Genomic DNA, 24,213 nt, shown 5'->3' on the forward strand with positions numbered 1-24,213 from the left:
TGTTTTAGATGTTCCCCTGGCAGGCTTTTCTCCAGTCTTTTCTCTGACCTCGGCTCTGAGAGGACCCGGGTGTGACCAAAAGCATTGCTACCTTGCTCTACTGCTGGCACAAGCAGCACCCCACTTGAGCTGCCTGCCCCTTAAAGCCCGCCATCCCCCTTGGGAACACAGAGGCGGGGCTTGCGCAGCTGCGGGAGTCTCTCAGTGCGTGTGGGAGTGGAGGGGGCAGGGACGGTGGCACGCCCCGTGGAGGCCAGAGAGTGCTTTCTTACACCTTTCATCTCTGCTGCAGTTTCTCTACTGGTGCGCAGTAGGCATTCCCATGTGTGCAACAGCATGGTGTTTATGTGTGTGTGTATGTATGTGTGTATGTGTGTGTGTATAAGTGTGTGTATAAGTGTGTGTATGTGTGTGTGTGTATGTGTGTGTGTATGTGTGTGTATGTGTGTGTGTATGTGTGTGTGTATGTGTGTCTGTATGTGTGTGTGTATGTGTATGTGTGTGTCTGTATGTGTGTGTATGTGTGTGTGTATGTATCTATGTGTGTGTATGTGTTTGTGTGTGTATGTGTGTGTATGTGTGTGTCTGTGTGTGTGTATGTGTGTATGTGTGTGTATGTATGTATGTATGTGTGTGTATGTGTTTGTGTGTCTATGTGTGTATGTGTGTGTGTATGTGTGTCTGTGTGTGTGTCTGTGTGTGTGTCTGTGTGTATGTGTGTGTGTATGTGTGTATGTATGTATGTGTTTGTGTGTCTATGTGTGTGTATGTGTGTGTGTGTATGTGTGTGGGTGTGTGTGTGTGTATGTTTCCCTGGTGTCTCCGTCTACACGAGTGCTGTCATGTTTGTTGTTTGCTCCAACCTTCTCTTTCCTGTTTCACAGTTTCGTCCTACCGTTGTGGTTTGCCCACTGCACACATATTAATTATATAAAGACTCCTAAAAAAACAAAACAAAACAAAAAAAAGCCGGGCAGTGATGGCGCACGCCTTTAATCCCAGCACTTGGGAGGCAGAGTCAGGGGGATGACGGTGATGGAATAACGATCAATACTCAATGCCAATCTATAATCAATAAACAGTAATCAATAATTACCAATACTAATTGATGACCAATAATGATCAATAATTGATGGCACACGCCTTTAATCCCAGCACTCGGGAGGCAGAGGCATGCGGATTTCTGAGTTCCAGGCCAGCCTGGTCTACAGAGTGAGTTCCAGGACAGCCAGGGCTACACAGAGAAACTCTGTCTCGAAAAACCAAAACAAGAAAAATTATATAAAGACTCTGTGCGTAGATGTTCAGTGCCTTCTGAGCAGTGACTGTCACTCAGCAGCCTGGGCTCCTGGACACGCTCACGTCGCCACCTGCTGGCCACAGGTGGTATAACAGCCTGTGATGCCTTCAGAATGATTCTAGCTTGGTGTGGGGCAGGGGGATTCTTTGTAGGCCATGGTCTGTGTCGTGCACACAGCATGGATCTGGAATATGTTTACAATAAACCAAATACATTTATCTTTTCTGCAAGCACGGCGGCACTTTGTTGGTCCACCCGCCCTTTCTAGTGTGAGGTTAGAAGTTAGGGATCTTACAACCTGCTCCTAATTAGAACCCTTCCTTGGAAGAGAAGAGAATTTTATTACCCCACTACCTGACGTACTAATTACTTAGTATTTTCAGAATTCCTATGACAAACATCCAACTACAGCAAGTCGAGTTTCAATGACACATTTCTTTTCTTTCTTTCTTTCTTTCTTTCTTTCTTTCTTTCTTTCTTTCTTTCTTTCTTTTTTTTTTTTCAATACAGGGTTTCTCTGTGTAGCCCTGGCTGTCCTGGAACTCACTCTGTAAACCAGGGTGGCCTGGAACTCAGAAATCTGCCTGCCTCTGCCTCCTGAGTGCTGGGATTAAAGGTGTGCACCACCACTGCCTGCCCAAAATTGTCTTTATTTGCTGATGACACAAGTGGACCAAAACTTCCCAAATGTAATTCCTACAGCTGATAAGCCCTTTCAGCAACGTTGTTGTATACATGATCAACTAAATAATACAAAGAAAATGCAGTGGCATTACAAATGAGTTTACCAGTGCAAACAAAATAGAGAGACATCATAAAGTTTGCATTGATTGTTGACGCTTGTCACATTTTTCCTCATAATAAATAACCTTGAGTAACTCAGTGTACATGCATTAGGTACGATCTGACCAAATTATTTGTAGTCATAGATTACTTTTGCTATTCTTGAGGGTCCTCAAAGACGTCTGTGATACACAAAGGCTTTCATAGATTGCTTTCATGCTGAAGAGTTTACTCTTACATAAAGTTACCAGAAAGTACACAACTTTAACACATTGACTACATTTATGGTGTTTCTCTGCATTACGACTTTATCTCATGGTTTCTGGGACGACTGCCACATGCATAGGCTTTACCACATTGCTTATTCATAGTGTTTCTCTCCAGGATGTGTTCTTCTATGTTCATAGATGACTGTGTTGTGAAAAGGTTTTATCTCATTGATAAAATTTGTAAGATATGTAATCAATATGTGCTCTGTTATATATTCAAATATGTTTGTAATATACAAATGTTGGGAAGAAGCAAAGGAAACTTGCCCTAAGGACTGCCTTTTGTTACCACTCTTCATTTAATCACGAACTGAAACTAAATTTAAATTCCAGGTCATAGGGGACCTGTGTACTTAATATCTTACCAGCTTTCATTATTCATGGTTTGTTCCCTAAAACATAACAAGTGCTCCTAACCATAATTTCTGTTATTCATGTTTTATTCCTCAAAATATAATGCATGTTTCTAACCACAAAAGAACAAGTGGCTGTTATAGTGTAGACCATACAACCTACATTCTGTATCATTTGACATAGAGTAAAACAGAAAAAAAAAAACGTGATTGGGAGAAAAATGTAACCGTAACTTGACATAGGAGTTTGTGGTTTTGACTTTTGGAAGCTATATACATTTCTGGTTCAGGATGGTGGTGAGGCTGGGGTATTGCAGCTGAGCTTCTGAGTGTAATTTTGTGGCCCTGATTTATCAGCTGTGACTTGATTACAATGAATTCTTATCATTTGCCTTGTCCTATGGTTGAGTTGTGTTGGATCTCAGTAGACTCCATGATGTAAAGGCTTTAGCATAGTATGTAAGCACTGTCCAATATGAATAGTTTCATAATGATGAAGACTACAGAGGTGTGCAATGGCTTCATTATACTAAACATGTACTTTAGGACTCTGTGTGTGTATCCTGAGTCTCAGAGGGCGTGTTTAAGACTCAGGGGGTGTGTCCTGAGTCACAGGTTGCATGTTTAGCACTCAGGATGTGAGTCCAGAGTCACAGGTGGCATGTTTAAGATTGAAGGGGTATGTTCTGAGACACAGGGTGTGTGCTTAAGACTCAGGAGGCATGTCCTGAGTCACAGTGGGCAAGCTTAAGAATCAGGTCTTGTGTCCAGGGTCACAGAGAGTTTGCTTAAGACTCAGGGTTGTGTGTCCTGTGACACAGGGAGCCTGTTTAGAACTCTGTCCAGAGTCACAGGGGGTGTGTTAAAGACTGAGGGTGTGTGTCCTGAGACACAGAGGGCATGTTTAAGACTGAAGGGCATGTCCTGAGTCACAGGGAGGCTGTTTAGGACTCTGGGGGTGTGTTTAAGACTCAGTTGGTGTGCCAGGCAGTGGTGGCACACGCCTTTAATCCCAGCACTCGGGAGGCAGAGGCTGGGAGATTTCTGAGTTCGAGGCCAGCCTGGTCTACAGAGTGAGTTCCAGGATAGCCAGGACTGAACAGAGAAACCCTGTCTCAAAAAAAAAGAGTCAGTAGGTGTGTCCTGAGACACAGGGGGCATGCTTAATCTCTAGCACATATTCTTTCATGATAATGAATACTAGAGAATTGTGCAAAGGCTTGACTGTATTAAATACACTCATAGGGTGTCTTAGTGTTTCCATTGCTATGAAGATAAATCATGAACAAGGCAACTCCAATAAAAGCAACAGTTTAATTGGGATTGGCTTACAGTTTCAGAGATTTAGTTCTTTTTCATCATAGCAGGAAGCATGGCAGGCATGCAAGAAAACATGATGCTGGTGAAGTAGCTGAGAGTTCTGCATCTTGATCCAAAGGCAGCCAGGAAGAGACTGTCTGTGAGGGAGCTAGTACGAGGCCCATTCTGCACTGGGTGCAACTTCAAAGCCTTCAGTGATGCACTTCCTCCAAGGCCACATCTCATAATAACTTCCTCCCACTCCCTGAGACAAGCATATTTATACTACCACATTCCACTCCCTGGCCCCCATATGATTGTGCAACACATGAGACCATATTTTAAAATAGCATAATACAAAATATGTGAGGTTCAAATTAAAAAGTCCTCATCATCTATAAAAGTCTCAAAAATGTTAAAAGTTCAAAGTTCAAAGTCTCTTCTGAGATTCATCCAATCATGTAACTATAATTTCCTATACTTTCCAAAAAATAGCACCTCATATTCATTCAAATTCACAGGATATAGGTCACCATTCCTAATCACCATTGTGAGGAAATACTGGGCCAAAAGAAAACCAAAAGCCAGCAAGGCAATCTCAAAACTCTGCATCTCCATGTCTGATGTCAAAGCAAAAGTCTTTCTCTTTGGCTGATTTTCTTTCCTGAAAGGAGTTTTCTTGAGAATGTATCCCATAGCTCAGGAATCTAAAACTCTTGGGGTCTCCAAAGTAACTTCAAAATTACAGCTTCAAGTTCCAGTATCTGGGATCCACAGATGATCTTCTGTGCTCCTCAAAAAAAGCTGGGTGTCGTCTCCAGCTCTTCCCTCTATAGTAAACTAGGTTCTGCTTGACTCCACTCAACTGCTGCTGCTGTTCTTTCTGCTCATCCCATGGGACTGACATCTTTAATATGCTGGGTTCTTCTGTGGCAACGGTCTTGACTGCATTCCTCTCTTGTTCCCTTCATGGTGACAAGCCATAGCTGCACTGCATGAAACATTCATGCCTTAAAATTAGTGCCACCTGGGTGAGTCTTACACAGGCCTGAGTCAAGCTGCACCACAAAGTACAACCTCGGCTACCTCTGGAATACAACTTCTTTTTCCTCTCAGAAAATACTTACCATAAGTTGTCACCTCAGTGGTGCTGGTTTCTTCTTCATACCCACTAATTTTCTAACTACAGCCAACCAGCATCAATTGTCTCAGTCATCCCTTCTATTATTTCCTCTAAAAGCAGAACCACAAGGACAAACCAGCTGAGTTCCTCTGCTTGCTGGAGCTGGAACATGGCCCCTTCTATTATATCATCACCAGCTTTCTAGTTTTCAACAACTTCACTGCCTAAGCTCAGCTGTCATTGAACTTGCTGTGTAGATTAATCTTGAACTCAGATCTGCATGGCTCTGTCTTGTGAATGCTGGGTAATACATGTGTAACACTTTGCCAATACCTAAACTTTTTGTTCCCTAAAACGTGTTCTGTACCAGGATGACTTCAATCAGAAATCTACTTGACACTCATCTCCTGGGAGTTAAGGAATATACCACCATGCTCGTCCTTAAGTATTTTATTTTAGATCTTAAAATTAAAACCCAGAATAATAATCACAATCCATCAATTGTCAACTTCATACATACTGGTAATTCTTGTGTCCACATGAAAACAATAACTAGGTAATAATAATGTCTAACACAATATAGTTCTCCTTCATACAACTTCACATCCATAAGTTTAGTTGGATGGAATCTTGCACTAATGTCAACTTTTCTTTATTACCACTGTGTAGTTTTGATCACAGGATTTAGCTTCTTTCAACTTACTGGTGAGGCTTTCTCTTTTGACCTAACATTTTATTTTTTTCTTTCTAAGATTACTATGCTTGCTCAAAACAATCATCATAAGACTAAACATAGGTCAAAGGCTTTGCTTGGCTTTCCTGAGACTTGTTTTGTCAATGCAATTAACATCAACCTCTTTACAAAATCCCACAGAAAAGGGCAAAAGGCAGCAACATTCTTCCGCAAAACAGCATAAAAACTATACACAAAGTTCAAATTACCCTCAGTACATATGTGTTTCATATTCCTATTAGGACGGTCCTGTAAGTTCCACTTAATGCATATACAGATCCGTAAGTTCCACTTAATGCATATACAGATCCAAAGTCTAAAAATTCACATTGCTCCATAAAACAAAACAAAAAATCATGGTTGGGCCTATCATAGCAATACTTAAGTCTGGGGGACCAACTTCTGTCTTAGATAGAATTTGCATTGTTAAGGAGAGACATTGTAACCAAGGCAACTGTGTTAAAGGCAAATATTTAATTGGGCCTGGCTTGCACTTTCAAATGATTAGTCCATTGCCATCATAGCAGGAATGTCAGCATGCCGGCAGCCATGATGCTGGAGAAGGAACTGAGAGTTCTGCATTCTCATGAGAATCCATCCAGGAAGAGACTGTCTTCCAGCCAAGTTTTAGAAGGGTCTGTTTTGTACTGGCCTAAGATCCAGAGATAACCACCATAGTAATTCAATTCCTTCAAAAAAGTATCATCTCCCACAAGGCACATCTCTTAATATTGACACTTCTTAGGGTCAAACAAACTTAAGTCATCACAGTTTATTTCTACTATAAATTATTTCATGCTTTTAAAAATGATTAGGACATGCGGAGGCTTTAACATATTCATTACTTTCAGATGGTTTCTCTCTCATATGTGTTCATTTCTGTATCCAGAAACCACTGTGGCATGTAAACAATTTCCCAACTATAGTACAATAAAAAGATTTCTGCTCAGTATGTCTTTGGAGATGACAAAGATATGCACAGGCTTTACCACGTTCATTACATCTGTAAGGTTTCTCTAAAGCATGTGTTCCTTCAAGTGTTTGAAGAGTACAGTGACATGCAAAGGCTTTATCACATTGACTACATTCAAAAGGTTTCACTCTGCACATTTTCTTTTGCATATTCAGAGATGACTGTGTCCTGGAAAGCCTTTACTTCATTCATGACGTTCAGTTTCTCTCCAGTATATGTTCTATTATGATATTTGAGGCCACTCTTACATGAAAAGGCTTTACCACATTAATTACATTGATAAGGATTCTCTCCAGTATGTGTTCTTTTATGTCTTTGGAGATGACTGTGCCATGAAAAGGCTTTACCACATGGATTACATTCATAAGGTTTCTCTCCAGTGTGTGTTCTTTTATGATATTGGAGACCACTGTGACTTGAAAAGGCTTTACCACATTGATTACATTCATAAGGTTTCTCTCCAGTATGTGTTCTTTTATGATTTTGGAAACTACTGTGACCTGAAAATGCTTTACCACATTGATTACATTCATAAGGTCTCTCTCCAGTATGTATTCTTTTATGATATCTGAGAGTACTTTGGTCTGAAAAGGCTTTACCACATTGATTACATTCATAAGGTTTCTCTCCAGTATGTGATCTTTTATGAGATTGAAGATGACTGTGCCTTGTAAAGGCTTTGCCACATTGATTACATTCATAAGGTTTCTCTCCAGTATGTGTTCTTTTATGTTTTTGGAGACTACTGTGACATGAAAAGGCTTTACCACATTGATTGCATTCATAAGGTTTCTCTCCAGTATGTGTTCTTTTATGTCTTTGGAGATGACTGTGCCATGAATAGCCTTTACCACATGGATTACATTCATAAGGTTTCTCTCCAGTGTGTGTTCTTTTATGTCTTTGGAGATGACTGTGACATGAAAAGGCTTTACCACATTGATTATATTCATAAGATTTCTCTCCAGTATAACTTCTTTCGTGCCTACAACAATAATGGGCACATGTGAAAGCTTTACCACATTCATTATCTGATCAATCATTTTACCAATATGAATAAATTTTGCAGTTGGTGTAATAATAAAGAACACTCAGATCTTAAGGTTTTATAACTTTGATGTTCACAGTTTCTATATTTCTATATGATGTATTTCACATGCCTGAAGATATCAGGGTATTAAAACACTGATTGTTTTCTTAGTTTTTCCTTTAGTGTGAATCACACCACAGCAGCACTATGAGCCAGGACTAACAGAAGAATTTCCAAACTTCTAGTACCCTTAGAGATTTTCTGCAGTGTGACTTGGGGATGTCCCCAGTAAAGTCAGAAAACCAATTATTTGCAAACACCTATCATATTCAGAAAGTCTACCAGAGGCAGAATGCTACATATCTTCTCATTTTTGGAGTGAAAAGAGGTATGTTGCTTCTTTCAACATCCCTATGCTCAAAAGGTTTTATCCATTCTGACACTTGATATACCCATTAATAGAAGAACAAGTGAAAGGTTTACATATTGAATTCACACCATTCAACATTTTGTTCTTTGTAGACATGTGGTATATGGATTAAGGTTTCTCCACGACTTTCTTCACTCTCACTAACTGACCACTCAATAAACTTAGAAATGTCACTACAGGAATATGAGTATCACCAAATTTACTATTTGCTTATTGGATGGCTTTGGATATATATTTATCACTACTCAAAGTGCAACATCTAAATATTATGAGACTATTCAAATTGGTTGTTCCACAACATAACTCTAATGGAGATACAAGTCAAATAAAATAAAATAAAAACTTGCTTTACTTTAGAGCTTCCAGAACACATTATAATTTCCTCACAGGCATATTTGTATCAGCTTTCAAATGAAAACTACCTTTTACATCTTCTAGAACTTTGACGTTGTTCTTCAATATGATGAACTTCCCAACTGTAACCTAAGACACAGTTCCAAAAATGAATGATATAGTATTGGAAATTAGGTAAAATTCAAGTTACTGTGAATTTTGACAGCACTGAACCTGATTTATTCAGCTCAATCTTCCTTGTTCTCAATTGAAATTACAGAGGCTCATCAATCACCAAGAATCACTTGTTCCATTATTTTTAAAAGCAAAACAAAATTTACAGTGTTACCTATAGCACTGAGGTTTTGGTAGGTCTCCAGCATCACATCTTTGTAAAGATTCTTCTGGGAAGGATCCAGCAAATTCCACTCTTCTGCAGTGAAGTTCACATGCACATCATCATAAATCACTGCATCCTAAAATATCACACACATGTGTACAGCACAAAACATGATCGTGACATCACTGTAAATAAATGGATACTTTCTAGACAATATATTAATGTAATTCTTGTGCTTCCTCCACTTATTTTATGAAACAGAACTTATTATGTAATCAATATGTCATTTTAGAAGGAAATTGAATTATAAGTTTCACCTATGTCGCTTCTGATCCATTTGAATCGGATAAATCCTTGCAACACAAATGGCAACTGAGAGGGATATACAGGGGCAAACAGATCTACTGTACTGAGCAAACATCGGAAAAGCTGTATGAACAATTACTAACTACAAAAATGATGGGCAAGCTGCGAGTATTTGCTCATGTCTTTAATCACAGAGGTACAGGCAGGTGTATGTCATTGGTCTGGATGCCAGCTTGGTCTATGTGATGTGTTGCAGGACAGTAAAAGTTACATATTAAGATCCTCCCTCCCCAGCAAAAATGAACCAAGGAAACAAAAATGATAGAGAGCACTCACAGTTCTTTACTGAAGTACCTATAAAGAAATAAACATTCACTGCAGTTCTGTATTCATCTTGCAAAAACATGATGTGAACCAGTTTAAACAGCAACATTAATTAAAGTTTACTAGAGGGGAATGCATATTTAAACAGTTAAAAATGGACAGATGAAAATATTAGTAATGTATATGTTGATCAGAAATAAGAAACATGGAGCAGGAAAGATAGCGCAGGAGTGATATTCATGATATTCATATTCATCCACACAAGCACAATACTCTTATTCAAAAATTTTAGAACAAACACAAGAGTTAGGCAGAAGAGCATACACCTGGAATCCAATGAGTCTCATGCCTTAGGCAGTATTGATGTCACGAACATATGCCATCTGGAGGAATACTATATATATATTGCCAAATTTTAAAATTAAAGATGATGATTAAGAGCTGCAGAAAAGCATAGGCCTATTTTACAATAACATGTCAGGTGACTTTTGTGGTTTCTATATCTACTATCACCACAGGAAGGGCTTCACAGAGAAATTTAGTCTTGAGAGCAATAAACAAAATTTATAAAGTTAAAAATATAAAATTACCAGGCTTGCAAAATAGCTTAGCAGTGAATAGCAAATGTTTATACTGTATCTTACGTGATTTAGAGACTGAGAACAAATGGCAAATGTATGGGAGCATGAGAAGAAAGTGGAAGAATCAGTTTCAACCACAACACAGTAGACACACAGAATAAAATATGTCCTGTTTGAAAGAAATGCAGGGGTAAAGCTGGAGCAGAGACTGAGGGAATTGTTAATGAAAACTTGCCCAGCTGGAGACCCTCCTTATGGACAAACACCAATCCATGACATTATTAGGGATACGCTGTGATGCTCCCACACAGGAGCCTTGCATAATTGTCCATTAAGAGGCTCCACCAAGCAGCTGACTTGAAACAAATGCAGAGAACCACAGTCAAACATTGAATGGTCCTTGGGGACTGTTATGAAAGAGTTGGGGGAAGGATTGATGTCCTGAAGAGGATAGGAATCCATGAGAAGATCAACAGACTCAACTAACCTGGACCCTTGGGGACACTCAGAGCCTAATCTACAAACAAAATAATACACACAGTCTAGACTAAGGCCCCTGGAACATATATAACAGATGTGTAGCTCAGTCTTCATGAGGGTCCTCCAACAACTGTAGCAGGGGCTCTCCCTAAACCTGCTGTCTATCTGTGGAATCTGCTCCCTGAACTGGGCTGCCATGTCTGCCTTCAATAGAAAGGATAAACTTAACTCAGCAGAGACTTGATGCACCGTGGTGTTGAGATACCCAGGGGCCCACACCTTCTCAAAGAAGAAACAGGATATTGGAGAGAGGGACTCTGTGCGTGCAGAGGACCTAGAGTAGGGACTCCACTAGGTTCATAGCCATTTTATTTATAACAGCTTGAAACTGGAAAAATACCAGATGTCACTCAACCAAAATATGGATATAGAAAATGTGGTTCATTTACCAAAGGAAAAACTATTCAGCTATAAGATACAAGGACATCATGAATTTTGAAGGCAAATGGATACAACTAGAAACTATTATCCTGAGTGAGGTAACCCAGATCTAAAAGCACATGCATGTGTGTACTCACTTACAAGTGAATAATAATCATAAAATAGAGGAAACCCACACTACACTCCATAGACGCAAAGAAACTAAACAAGAAAGAAGGCCCAAATGAGCATGGTTGAATCTCACTTAGAATGGGGAGTAAAGCAATCATAGGAGACAGATGGAAGAACAGATAAGAAAGGGGAATCAAGGAGAACCAGCAACAGGTGTGGTGAGAGACAAGAGAGGGCCAGAGTGGGAATGTGAATCAAAATCTGCAGCTGGCTGAGGGGAGGGAGTACATTTAGGGTATGCCAGAGACCATAAATTGGTACCAAGGAGTCTAAGGTTGATCTTAGCTGAGATGCATAGCAGTTAGATATGGACACTGAAGAGGCCACATCCTGCATAAGGCAGGACCCTTAATGGAAAGTTAAAGACCGAACCAGTCCAAAAATCTTTCTACCCAAAATTTGTCCTGTCCACAGGAATACAATCTACAACGTAGATTCTGCACAGCAGCAAAATAACCTTGTTGTTGTTGTTCTAACTTGCTACTCTGCTGCTGTGATTGAATCCTCTAAGCAAAAGCATCTCAGGTAATAACTGGTTGTTGTACATGGTTCTCTCAGATCACAGTCTATCATTTTGGGAGCTTAGATTAGAAACTGAAAGCAAAAAACATGGACAATTAACTCAGCCATTCTGGATTTCTGACGGGGCTGAAAACTTATAGCCTCATAGCCAATCCTGGCTATTTACCTTGAGAGAAAATTTTTGAGTGGATGGTTTTCAGCTGACATTCATTCCAAAGCCAAGGAAAAATCCAGGTTCAGAACTGAGAGTTTTAGTTAGGATAGATGACAGAGGTTCTGGTTAGTCAACAAAATGATGGACTGGGTATTAGGACTATCTTGTACCTCACTGGTACAAATTGGCATAATTATGCTCTAATTGTATTTTGAGAGAAAAGTTGTATTTTAACAGGAAGGTTGATATGTAAGAGGAACTAAGGTGGGAAAGAGTACTGAGAGGAAGAGAAGAAGTAAGGAGAGGAGGAGAAAAAAGAGAGGAGAAGCTAGGTGATGAGAGAGAGAGAGAGAGAAAGAGAGAGAAAGGGGGGAACATGGAGGCAAATGTTCACGTGTCTCCACCAGTCAAAGATAGTGTATATATCTAGGTTGAATATTGGGGTACACTTCTGATTCAGCATTAACAAACTTATAATGCCTTTAATTAATATTTTTAAAAAGGTGTATAAAAGCAAAAAGGAAAAAAGGGCATGGGATAGGGGTTTTCTTGGGGGTGGGGGGTGGGGAAAGGGGATGGCATCTGAAATGAAAATAAAATATACAATGAAAAAAGCATGGACAAATACTGTCTCCTGGCTTGCTCTCTTGCTCACTATCTCATGCTCAGCCTGCTCTCTCATCCAGCCCAGGACCATGTGCTTAGGGATATTGCCACCCTCAGTGAAAGAGCCTTCCTAATAAATCATCAACACTACCTCTCACAGACATAGCACCCAGCCATTGTGATGAGGGCATGCCCTCAATTGAGGGTCCTTCAGATGACTGTAGCTCTGAAATGCCGAGAACTGAAAACTACTATGACACAGACACAATAATAAAGGAGGAACTTGTTACAACACAAACCAATGACTTAACCATATCAATTACAGGAGCTCCTGCCACCCCATCAGGAACTTGGAGTTGTGGCTGAACAAGGACAAAATAGGGAGGGCACCTGGCTCAGAGCAGGGAAGGATACACTGGAATGGGGAGCTCAGAGGCTGTGCTGACCAGGGGTGAGCATCTTTAACCCTGGGTTCTCAGGCCAGTGCTACCAAAGAGGAGGCTAAAACAGCTAGAAGGTGGACAGAAAAGCAGATTGTCACACACAACACAAACGACCACCAACAAAGAACAGGATCTCTGACCAAAGGAAGATATGCTAAATTTTTGACAATCAATGAAGAACAACCTCCCATCTTATGACAGCTCCAAGTTCAAAATTACAGAGTCACATATGAACTGGGCAAAGGGTAGTTCAGGAGGTGGGAAATGAGGTCTTTGTCTTTCTACCCTGTAAAATAAGGTAGGCAGAGCCTGATTTTGCCCTAGATGCTGTCTTGAAGAGCTCTCTGTCATGGACTAGTCAATGGGTCTAGGTCCTGTTGTTAAGAAGGATTTAACCTAAGGTGTGGGGCTAGTAACTAAATCGATTAGGATGGAGTCTGTCTCATTTCCTCAGTGAGAGAATGACAAACTTCCACAGCCAAAATAGACAGCCACAAGTGGGCTGTAAAGGCTACCCAGCAGATTCTTCCACTTGGACAAAGGAGAAAATGAAGACAGGATGGCAGCTGTGAGCCCTGTAGCAGGGTTTTAAGTCTGCTCTAACCTTCCCAGAAATTAAGACCAGAGAAACACCATCCACTCTACCAGGCTCTGGAACATCTTTGAAGCACTTTGGGGCTGCGACTCTCCAGCGTATCCACTGTAGCAGGGTTCCACGTTCAATTTAGTCATCTCCCTCCACAATACTCAAGAAAAACCTGAAAACCAAGGCACACTATCTCAAATCTGGCAGACAAGCCACTGACCCAAAAAGAATGGTGGATATTAACAATCGGCTTTTCAATCCTTTAGTTGGGAGTCCTGAGGGTCTTGGGTCAATGCACTAAGATGTTATGTCCAGGTCACAGAGACCCCAAAGACCAACAAGTAGCCTATTGTAATGCAAACACATGGAGGTCTTTATCATGAGCTCTGTAATAAGGATTCTCATCAGTCAGCCTCACATGAGATCAAAACTGAGAGTCTAGAGGTGGTGAGTATTGTAGTTACAGAAAGATTGGGGCATTAACATATAGGTCAGCAACTTAATATTTTAAAAGCTGCATGTCTGGCATAATCTGCAGGAACCAATCAAGGGGGCAAAATCATCTGACAAACATGATGGGTAGACTAACTTTTCCTCTGTAAGGTGTATTAATTATCTTATATGTAGCTTAACCCTGCAGTTGTACCTTGACTGGCTGTTGACAAGGGGGGATTGTCATAGGATGTTTGCTCAAGGGGACTTTGTGCACTCTCAGAAACAGAAGTGATTGGGGTTTACAAACTCATCTTTGGCCTGAGGTCCTGATTATTGAAAAACGTTCTTGTTCAACCACAAGCCATGCATGGCAATAGAAAGGGTACTTTGTCCAAAGACCTGCCTCACTATCTGTTACTGCAGATCCTAATATCAGTTGCACTTACTCTGAGACAGAATACCAGTGGAAGTTGCCTCTCCCCCTGAGCATCATCTTATAGATAAGATAGACAATGCCCACCTGCCCTTCCTTTCCTGCCTCATCCCTGTGTCTCAGCCCCACTTGGGCAGACAGTCCCTGTTCAACCACATGCTTTACCTGCCAGGACACAGGTAAGCTTTCTATAGATCTACCACACTGTCTGTTATCCCAGATGTAATGATCACAGTTTCCCCTAGCACTGTACTAAACACCAGAGGCAGCTTTACCTCTGTCCTGTCTATGTCTGCCTGTGGATGCTAAGATCATCTCTTCCTGCCCACCTTGTGTCCCTGCTCCCAACATTACCCAGCATTCCCTATTGAAATTTAAAAATTAAAAATTAAATTAGTTTCTTTCCTTCTTGATCATTAAACTAAATTCATTAAATTAATTTTAATTTAAAAAATTAAATTAAAGGGAATTAAATAGTTCTTCATCATTAAAAGATAGAATTATTTCTTCACGTACCTTTTATTTCCAGTAATGCCAACCTATGGTTAGAAAAGTATTTATAAGTATTTATATATTTATATATAATATACACATTGTATATATTTACATACTTGTATATATTATGCACATTACATATATTTACATATTAGTATATATTATGCACATATCTGAACATTCGTATCTCATCGACATATTTATATTACGGCACATGGATCTGAATATTTGTTTCTTATACACATATTTGAATATCTGTTTATTGTACACATTATAGGTATATAATATATATAAATACGTCTGTAATATATATAAATATGTCTAATATATATATATATATATGTCTATAATATATATAAGTATGTCTAACATATGTCTACAGCAATATATATAAATATGTAATATATATAAATATGGCAAATATATATATGTCTATAATATGTATAAGTATGTCTAACATATGTCTACAGCAATATATATAAATATGTAATATATATAAATATGTCTAATATATATGTCTATAATATGTATAAGTATGTCTAACATATGTCTACAGCAATATATATAAATATGTAATATATATAAATATGTCTAATATATATATGTCTATAATATGTATAAGTATGTCTAATGTATATGTCTGCAGGAAAATATATAAATATGTCTGTAATATATGTAAATATGTCTGCAATATATATATAAATATGTCTGTAATATATAAATATGTCTGTAATATATGTAAATACATCTGTAATATATATGGCTGTAATATATGTAAATGGCTGTAATATATATAAATGTCTAATATATATAAATATGTCTGAAATATATATTAATATGTCTGTAATATATATAAATATGTCTGTAATATATATAAATATGTCTGTAATATATATAATTATGTCTGTAATATATGTAAATATGTGTATAATATATATAAATATATCTGTAATATATAAATGTCTGTGATGTATAAATATGTCTGTAATATATATAAATATGTCTGTAATATATATAAATATGTCTGTAACATATATAAATATGTCTGTAATATATATGTGTCTGTAATATATATAAATATGTGTATAATAAACAAAAATTCAGATATGTGTATAAATTCGCTGGACCCCCCCCGAAATAATAACTAATTATTATTAATCAATAATTTCCAGTGCTTTCTTTGCCGCATGCCTTGGACAACCGTGTCCGCCAGGGTCTCAGGGCCTTACCTCGTCCCTTATGGTTTTGGCTCCGTGTTGTGTCGGCTGGGAAATAAATCATCGGAAAATTGATAGAGATGATGAAGCCGCATCTCCGAATTCATCAATCAGATGCATCAAGTATAAAACATAAAATATAAAAATAAAAATAAAATATAAAATACATCGAATATAAATTCTAAAATATAAAATTAAAAATTAAATTAAACTACAATAGAAAAAATATTAAATATAAAACATCGATAATAATTATAATGTAAGTGTAAATATAAGATATAAAATAAAAATAAAATAAAACGACACATAAAATTCGGTAATATATAATTTAAAATACAAAATTAAAAAGAGTAAACTAAAATGGAAAATAATATAAAATACAAACTAAAACATACAATATAATATAAATATTAATATGAAATAAATAATATAAAATATAAAAAGGAATAAAACAAAATTTAAAATTTCAAATATATGTAAAATATAAAACATAAATATAAAATATGAAATAAAATGAAATATAAAATAAATCAAATATAAAATATAAAATAAAAAATAAAAAAGTAAAGAAAAAAATATTAAATAATAGAAAATATGAAATTAAATGTAAATATATAAAAATTATAATTTAAAATTAAAATATATAATAAATATGAAATGTAACTTATAAACCATAAGTATAAAATATAATATAAATATAATGAAAATAAAATAAAACATAAAATACATCAAATATAAAATTAAAAAATGAAAGCAAAATAAAATAGAAAATAATATAAAATATAAAACATAAAACATAATATATAACATGTAAAATAAAATTTAAATATATAATAAAATATAAGATGCAAACTATAAATATATATGTAAATGAAAATAAAAAACACAATTTAAAACATAAAATAGAAAATAGAAAATAAAAAACTAAAAGTAAAGTAAAATATAAAATGATATAAAATATAACATTAAATATAAAATATAAAATATCATAAATTATATATATATGATATATTATATATATATAATAAGAAATAAATATTAAATAAAATATGAAATAAACTAAAATTTAAAATATAAAATGTAAAATACAAAACATAAATATAAAATATTAAATAAAAAATACAAAATATATCAAATATAAAATATAAAATAAAAAATAAAGTAAAATGTAAATTTAAATATAAAATATAAAAATTATATACATAAAATATAATGTAAATATAAAATATAAAATAGAAAATAAATATAAATTAAAACAAAATATAAAAGAAATAAATTTAATCTTTAAAACATATAATAAAATATAAAGTGTAAAATATAAAACAAGTATGAAACATACTATGAATATAAATATAAAATCAAAATAAAATATGAAACACATTAAATATAAAATATAAAATATAAAAATAAAAGTAAATTGTTTTAAAATGATGTAAAATATTATACTACATGCGTCACTTCCTGTCAGACGCTGTTTGACAAATTGTGCTTCACCGTACGTCATAATATTGATAATAAATAATAATAATTTGTCTCTCTATCGCTTGTTTTGTATTTTATATTTTATTTTATTTGTTATGTTATATTTTATATTTTATTTTATATTTTTATTTATTTTGTTTACTTAATTTTATATTTATACGTTATTTTATTCCATTTTTATTTATTTTACTACATTTTTATTCGTTATATTTTATATTCATATCTTATTTAGATTTTTTCGTATTTAATTTTATATTTTCATTCATTTTCTCATATTTTATACTTTGCATTTTACTTCATTATAATTTTATTTCCATATTTCGTTGCACATTTTATATTTATATTTATACTTATATTTATTAGGATCCTCCCAAGTTGACTATTGATTTGCATTGACTGCTGTCGTCGATTATGGATCCGTATTGGTTATTAATTATCGATAATGGATTATCGATTATTGATCGGTATTGATTACCGATTAGCAGTAGCTGCTGGTTATCGATCATTGGTTATCATGGTTACTGATCTTTTTAGCATCGATTATTCGTCATTGATTAGTACTGATTACCGATTATCAGGATGACTGACCGTCGTCATCCCATCACCGTCATGCCCCTGCCTCTGCCTTTCGAGTGCTGGAACAAAGGCCTGCGCCACGATTCATTGATTAGCACGATTATTGATAACTGATTAGTATTGACAGGGCCGAAGCCGCCGCGGGGAATCACGGGATCGATTGCCGCCGCCAGCGCAAAACCCCGTCGCCGGCTGTGACGTCAGCAGTGCGACGCCTCCCGGGTCCTCGGCGGTGGCGGCGACGACGATCCCGGTGCGGCCGCTGACAGGACGCGGTCGGGTTCGCGGGACTCAGTCGCGCTCCCTGTGACGTCAGAAGCCCGCGAACAGGTCGGCGGGCGCCGCGGGGCATCACGGGATCGCGCGCCGTCGCCACTGACCTCGGGGAATCGCGCGGCCGCTGCCGTGCGCCGGAGCCTGTCCTCGTCGCCGGCTGTGACGTCACGGTCTGCGCGACCGTGTAGGCGGGAACCGCAGGGAATCACGGGATCGACCGGCGCCACCAGGGTTTGGTGGAGACGCCGCCGTGGGCCGGAGCGTGTCCTCGTCGCCGGCTGTGACGTCACGGAGAGCGCGACGGGGCCGGCGGGAGCCGCGCTGCTTCCATCCCGCAGGGTCAGAGGTGAGCCTGACCGGAAGTGCCCTCGCGGGAGCCCGGGAACCGGAAGCAGCGCCGCGTCTCCGGGTGGAAGGGCCTCGCCTCCTTTCCGGAGGGCCAGCCCCGCCCTCCCCGGAAGCGGAAGTGCGTCACAGAGGCCCTCGGCAGTGGCGGCGGGGGCGGGATGACCGCGTGTGCGGCAGCAGCGGACAGAAGCGGTGGGTGGGGCCTAGCGACGGTGAGCCGAGGCCCCGCCCACCCCGGGCCGCCCGGATCCGGTTCTATCTGGCTTCGTGTCTCCTGCTGCTCCGAACTGGGCCGAGGCCGAGGCAGGAACGCGGCGCCCGCGGGAGACACGGCGGCCGGGGCGGGGCCAGCGCGGGGGGCGGGGTCACCGCGGGGGGCGGGGTCAGTGTAAATTCCAGTTTATTTATAGTTCCTGGGTGGGTGGGGTTTATGGGGGGTGGCTGTGGTGACCTGAGTGTGGGAGGAGTCAGGTCGATGTAAATGGGCGGGGTCAGGCACTGTGGGCGGGGCCAGGGAATCTGGTTAGTATTTACAGATTCTGAGATCTTTTTATGCGTGTGGGCGGGGTTTATGGAGTAGGCGTGGCCTGTTAAGTGTGGGAGGAGTCGGTGTGTGTGTTGTGGGTGGGGCCAGGCCTGTTTGGGTGGGGTCTTTTTACACTGTTTTCCTGTTGGCGTGTGTGGGTGGGGTTATGCAAAAGGCGTGGCCTTGGTGTGCATGTGTGAGGAGCCTGGATGAAGGAAGTGGGCGGAGTCAGGCTGTGGTGGGAGGTTTCAGCTACTATAGAGTTTACAGTTCCTGAGTTCTGTGAGCTTTATTGTAATTTATGCTAATTTATGCAAGTCAGCTTCTTTCAGCCCCATCCTTTGCCCTGTGCTGTATTATAATTTAACCTAATTTATTTAAACCAGCTCCTTTCAGCCCCATCCTTTGCTCTGAGCTGTATTATAATTTAACCTAATTTATGCAAATCAGCTCCTTTCAGTCCCATCCTTTGCCCTGAGCTGTATTATAATTTAACCTAATTTATTCAAATCAGCTCCTTTCAGCCCCATCCTTTGCCCTGTGCTGTATTATAATTCAACCTAATTAATTTAAGTCAGCTCCTTTCAGCCCCATCCTTTGCTCTGAGCTGTATTATAATTTAAGCTAGTTTATGCAAATCAGCTTTCAGCCCCATCCTTTGCCCTGTGCTGTATTATAATTTGAACTAATTTATGCAAATCAGCTCCTTTCAGCCCCATCCTTTGCCCTGAGCTGCCCTAAGACCTATGCTAAAGGCCTCCAGCTGACCTGTCACTCTGTGCGGTGATGTCATTATGGGCGTGGCCAGAGGACGGTGTGGGCGTGGCCTGAGTGTCCCTGTCCAGACTCTAATGCCTAATTCTCTGTTCTTCCTCCAAGTGCCAAGTACCTAATAACTGATAGTTCTTCTGAGTTCTCTAGTCCAAGTGTCTTCTTCCTCAATGCCTAATTCCTACTCTGCCGAATTCCTACCCATAACCTAACTCATAATTGTACTCCAAGTTGTACTCTCCTAATTCCTACTCTTAATAATAATTTCTTCTGTCTGCCTCTCGCCTTTTCTATGTCTCACTTCTAAGCCACGCCTCTAAGTCATACCTTTAAGTCATGCCCTTAGGTCTTGTCTCTAAATCTGATCTCTAAGTCACACCCTTAAGTCACACACCTTTAATCTCACACACCCAAGAAAAGATCCTGGGTATCTAAACCAAGATGTGATCAGAGTGTGCTCAGCTGTTGTAGGCTGTTGTAATGAAGCCTCTTGTCAGGGTAGATGGCTCAAGATGGCTGCAAGGATGATAGTCACCTTCTGTCGGCTCCCCACAAGCCAGCTGGTTTGTGGTTGAATACAGGACTTCAATCCTATATGTGGTGGTATAGGGTTTAATGTGTTAGAAAACGGCTTCTATAAAAAGCAAATGCAAAACCAGGAGCAGATGCTCAGGAAAAACGTATTGTTCATTTTATGAAAAACATATGTTATTCACATAGTAAATAAATGACAACTCCTATGTTAGAGATGATAGGTTCTAGTTAATCTTGTAGAGAAAGTTACAGAACACCAGTGGATGTGCCTTTGTGTTCTTGTAATTTCAGTGCTTGATAAATGTCAGTAGAAGGCCATAGAAGTAGTAGGAAATTTAGACCCTGTTTTGAAAATAGATGAAAAACAGGAAAACAAAGAAAATGTTCATGTCTTTAGTTTGGACAAGAATTATCCTTTGCTCAAACAAATATAATGTTTATGGTTTAGCTTTCTAGAACTTAGATGAGAAACAGTAAGTAACAGAGAATTTGTAGTTTAAGCTTTCAAGTCAGATACATTAACTTAAATTCTTTTATTCTTTAGAAATCACATAATTAAGAAGATTGAGACAGAAAATAAAGAAAAAGCAAATGGGCTGAGCATCTGGACTGTTTTCACCTGATATGTATAAAAGAAAACCCTTGAGTTTCGTTATAGTATATGAAATATTTACATACTTTGCGTATCTATGTGTGCGCATGGATGGATGTAGTGTATAGGTGAGATTATCTAGTTACACTGGCTTAGTTTCTGGATATGAGGAATAGGAAACCAAATTTTCTAAAAATGATTAGTAAGTTATTGTTTAATCAAATGGCCGGCAGAAAGTTGAAATTTCGGTAACATATTAGTTTTAAGTTCTATAGAAACTTCTTGTCTGTTCACTGTTTTCCTATTACAGTGAGCTGCATGCGTCTCCTAAGGCAAGGAGGACGGACTTGCAGGCGCTACAGATCATCCAGAAGGAGATTTGGCAATTCCTTGCAGGTGCCTACCAAGAGCAGGCGGACCAACTAACGATACCTCAACGGTTCCAAGTGGGAGATTCGGTTTGGGTTCGATGGCATCAATTAAAGAACCTGGAACCGCGGTGGAAGGGACCCTTTGTCGTGCTACTAACCACGCCAACGGCACTGAAAGTAGACAGCATCGCTCACTGGATTCATGCCGCCCACGTCAAATTTGATACCTCCGTTCCAGAATCAAACCAGGCCATGAGATGGAAAGCCCACCATACCCCAAACCCTTTAAAGATAAGACTTTCACGCTCCTAGTTTTCCTTTATTTTGCCAATAAGAGGACTTCTTCCAGTCCCCACGCTCCCAAGTCATTAACTTGGGAGGTCCTAAACAGTCAGGGGGACTTCGTCTGGTCTGTCTCCGGAACGCATGCCCTCTGGACTTGGTACCCGGAACTGTACTCAGACTTGTGTAAGCTGGCAACAGGAGCACCAGGGTGGGACTTTGAAGGGGGCTACCCCTGGTGCTGCTTCAGCCTCCGTGACTGCAGACAGAGGGTGGTTGAATCCTCTTCTGAGTCACAATTCGTTTGTAGAATTGCAGAACCATCTCCACTTATTTCCATCATCCCAGGGGCTAACTTTAGTCCCAGTTTATACAATGGATTGACCTTTGCAGTAGCTTCAAAGACACCAGTGATGGATCAAACGTATCAAAAATGTTAAATGGGGGCTCACAGGAGAGGTATGCTGTTTGATCGGATGCCACTTTTGTGCTAAATCTGAGCCAGCAGGAAAAAGACATTTCTCCAGCATCAATTCAAAAAGGTATATTTTTCTTTTATCGAAAAAGAGAGGCTTTGATTACTTACTGTAAGTTCTCATGGGAAAGCACAAACCCACAGTGTCCTGGAGCCTCTGCCTCAGAGAGCGGTTCCCTGTCCATGTCGTGCATGGATCTGACTCCATAGCGCCGCTCTTGCCTCTGAAGGCCGCTTCAAGTTCTACCAAACTTTTTCTCAGTATCCAAGGAACTCTGGCTGGCGCTGCTTCTGCGGCCCCGCAGGCATGCCCCGCTGAGGGATGACCGGTGCCCAAAGGAGGGCGAGCCGGGGTCTCCTAGGGGTGCTGCCGCAACCCCCAATCGGAGGAGCCAGCTCAAAGAAGTAACCTTTTATGTCTGTCCTGGATCACACCGACCCCAGGCATACCGCTACTGTGGGGGAGGTTCGGACTTCTATTTGCAAGTCCTGGGACTGTGAGACGATTGGCCAGGCCCATTGGAAGCCCTCCTCTGGCTGGGACTATATCACAGTAAGTGCCAATTACACCCTGTTCCAGGAATGCTGGCTGTGCTTGAGCTCAGCACCCCCTTACTATGAGGGGGTTGCTGTGATTAAAAACCTTTTCAACCACACCTCAGTTCCTCAACTTTGCTCACAGGGCACCCAAAACAAGCTGACCCTGTCCGAAGTATCAGGCAAGGGACTTTGTTTAGGGACAGTTCCTCTTACCCATCAGGCCCTTTATAATAAGACCCTCCGGGTACACCCTGGGAACTATTGGCTTACAGGCCCGAACGGGACCCAGTAGGCCTGCAACATGGGACTGACCCCTTGCATATCGGCTCAGGTCCTCAATCAAACCAGAGATTTTTGTGTCCTCATTGAGCCCTGGCCCAGGGTTATCTATCACAGTCCAGGCTATGGTTCTAACTCAACAGTATCACCAACTTAGACAGGAGACCGAGTTAAACTAAGACAATAGTGAATGGAAGATTCCATTCCATGTATAAAGAAAATGGGGGAATGAAAGACCCCAGCTTAGCCGAGTTGTTTTGTTCAGCAGAGTTGTTTTGTTCAGCAGAGTTATTTTGCTCAGCAGAGTTGTTTTGCACGGCTGGAAAAATACTGGGCCCCTGAGCAGGTCAAAGATAGTGCCAAAACAGTGCACCTGGCCCCAGGCGGGGCACAGAAAGTACCCAGAAAAACACTAGGTGATCCAAAGAACAATAGAGACTGCCCCAGCACCTCGTTCCTGGAACAGGGTGTTGACCCTAGGTTGAACCTGGCCTTATTTGAATTGTCCAATTAGAGCCCTGTAACCATTCTCGCTTCTGTAAACCTTGCTTCCTGCTCTGAACCCCTATAAAAACCCCAATCACTAGACCACTAGACGGCAGTCCTCCACGGAGACACTGTCGTCCAGGTACCTGTTTGGAAGAATAAAGCCTCTTGCTGTTGCATCCGAATACCTGGTCTCGGTGTCTTGGTGACGGGTGTCTCTCATAGCGAAAGACCTGAGGCCTAGGTCTTTCAAGTTCTGTCTGACAGATGACAGTTTCAGACTTTCCCAAGAAAGTAGGCAATCTGCATAATGTCTGTCTGTTGCTTAAATTCACACTTTAAGTATAGTGAAACACTTGTCACTTCCAATCTTGAAACTATGGGAATACTCTGAACATCAAAAGTAAATCTTTCATTGTACTTTCAGACCTAGTAATCTTACTCCCCAGAACAGTACAGTTGCCAAAAGTTCAGAGATCTATAAATCTATGAGCTGGTGCTGTCCTCACCTCCTC

General features: G+C 39.6%; 2 protein-coding genes across 3 annotated transcripts; one reads left to right on the forward strand and one right to left on the reverse strand.

The window, feature by feature from the left end:
• Window positions 1-4,000: 4,000 nt before the first annotated feature.
• On the reverse strand, window positions 4,001-18,668 carry LOC143437405 (zinc finger protein 431-like). 2 transcript variants are annotated; one of them, XM_076922241.1, is made up of 7 exons: window positions 18,211-18,668; window positions 16,173-16,255; window positions 14,965-14,987; window positions 13,640-13,752; window positions 8,976-9,102; window positions 8,716-8,776; window positions 5,419-6,512 (listed from the first exon to the last, which is right to left on the reverse strand). In XM_076922241.1, exons 4-7 carry the CDS (start codon window positions 13,724-13,726, stop codon window positions 6,488-6,490), a joined length of 300 nt encoding a protein of 99 aa, XP_076778356.1. In that variant the 5' UTR covers window positions 13,727-13,752; window positions 14,965-14,987; window positions 16,173-16,255; window positions 18,211-18,668; the 3' UTR covers window positions 5,419-6,487. The 2 variants fall into 2 exon arrangements, with proteins under 2 accessions (XP_076778355.1, XP_076778356.1); XM_076922240.1 differs by lacking the exons at window positions 5,419-6,512; window positions 8,716-8,776 and adding an exon at window positions 4,001-4,995.
• LOC143437346 (uncharacterized) lies at window positions 18,661-23,868 on the forward strand (the record flags this gene model as incomplete). Its single annotated transcript, XM_076922143.1, has 2 exons — window positions 18,661-19,034; window positions 21,576-23,868. Coding segments are annotated over 2 exons (747 nt in total), but the record flags the coding sequence as incomplete, so codon positions are not given.
• Between the last annotated feature and the right edge of the window lie 345 nt (window positions 23,869-24,213).

The sequence above is a fragment of the Arvicanthis niloticus genome, chromosome Y, assembly GCF_011762505.2.
Source record: "Arvicanthis niloticus isolate mArvNil1 chromosome Y, mArvNil1.pat.X, whole genome shotgun sequence".
NCBI lineage: Eukaryota > Metazoa > Chordata > Mammalia > Rodentia > Muridae > Arvicanthis > Arvicanthis niloticus.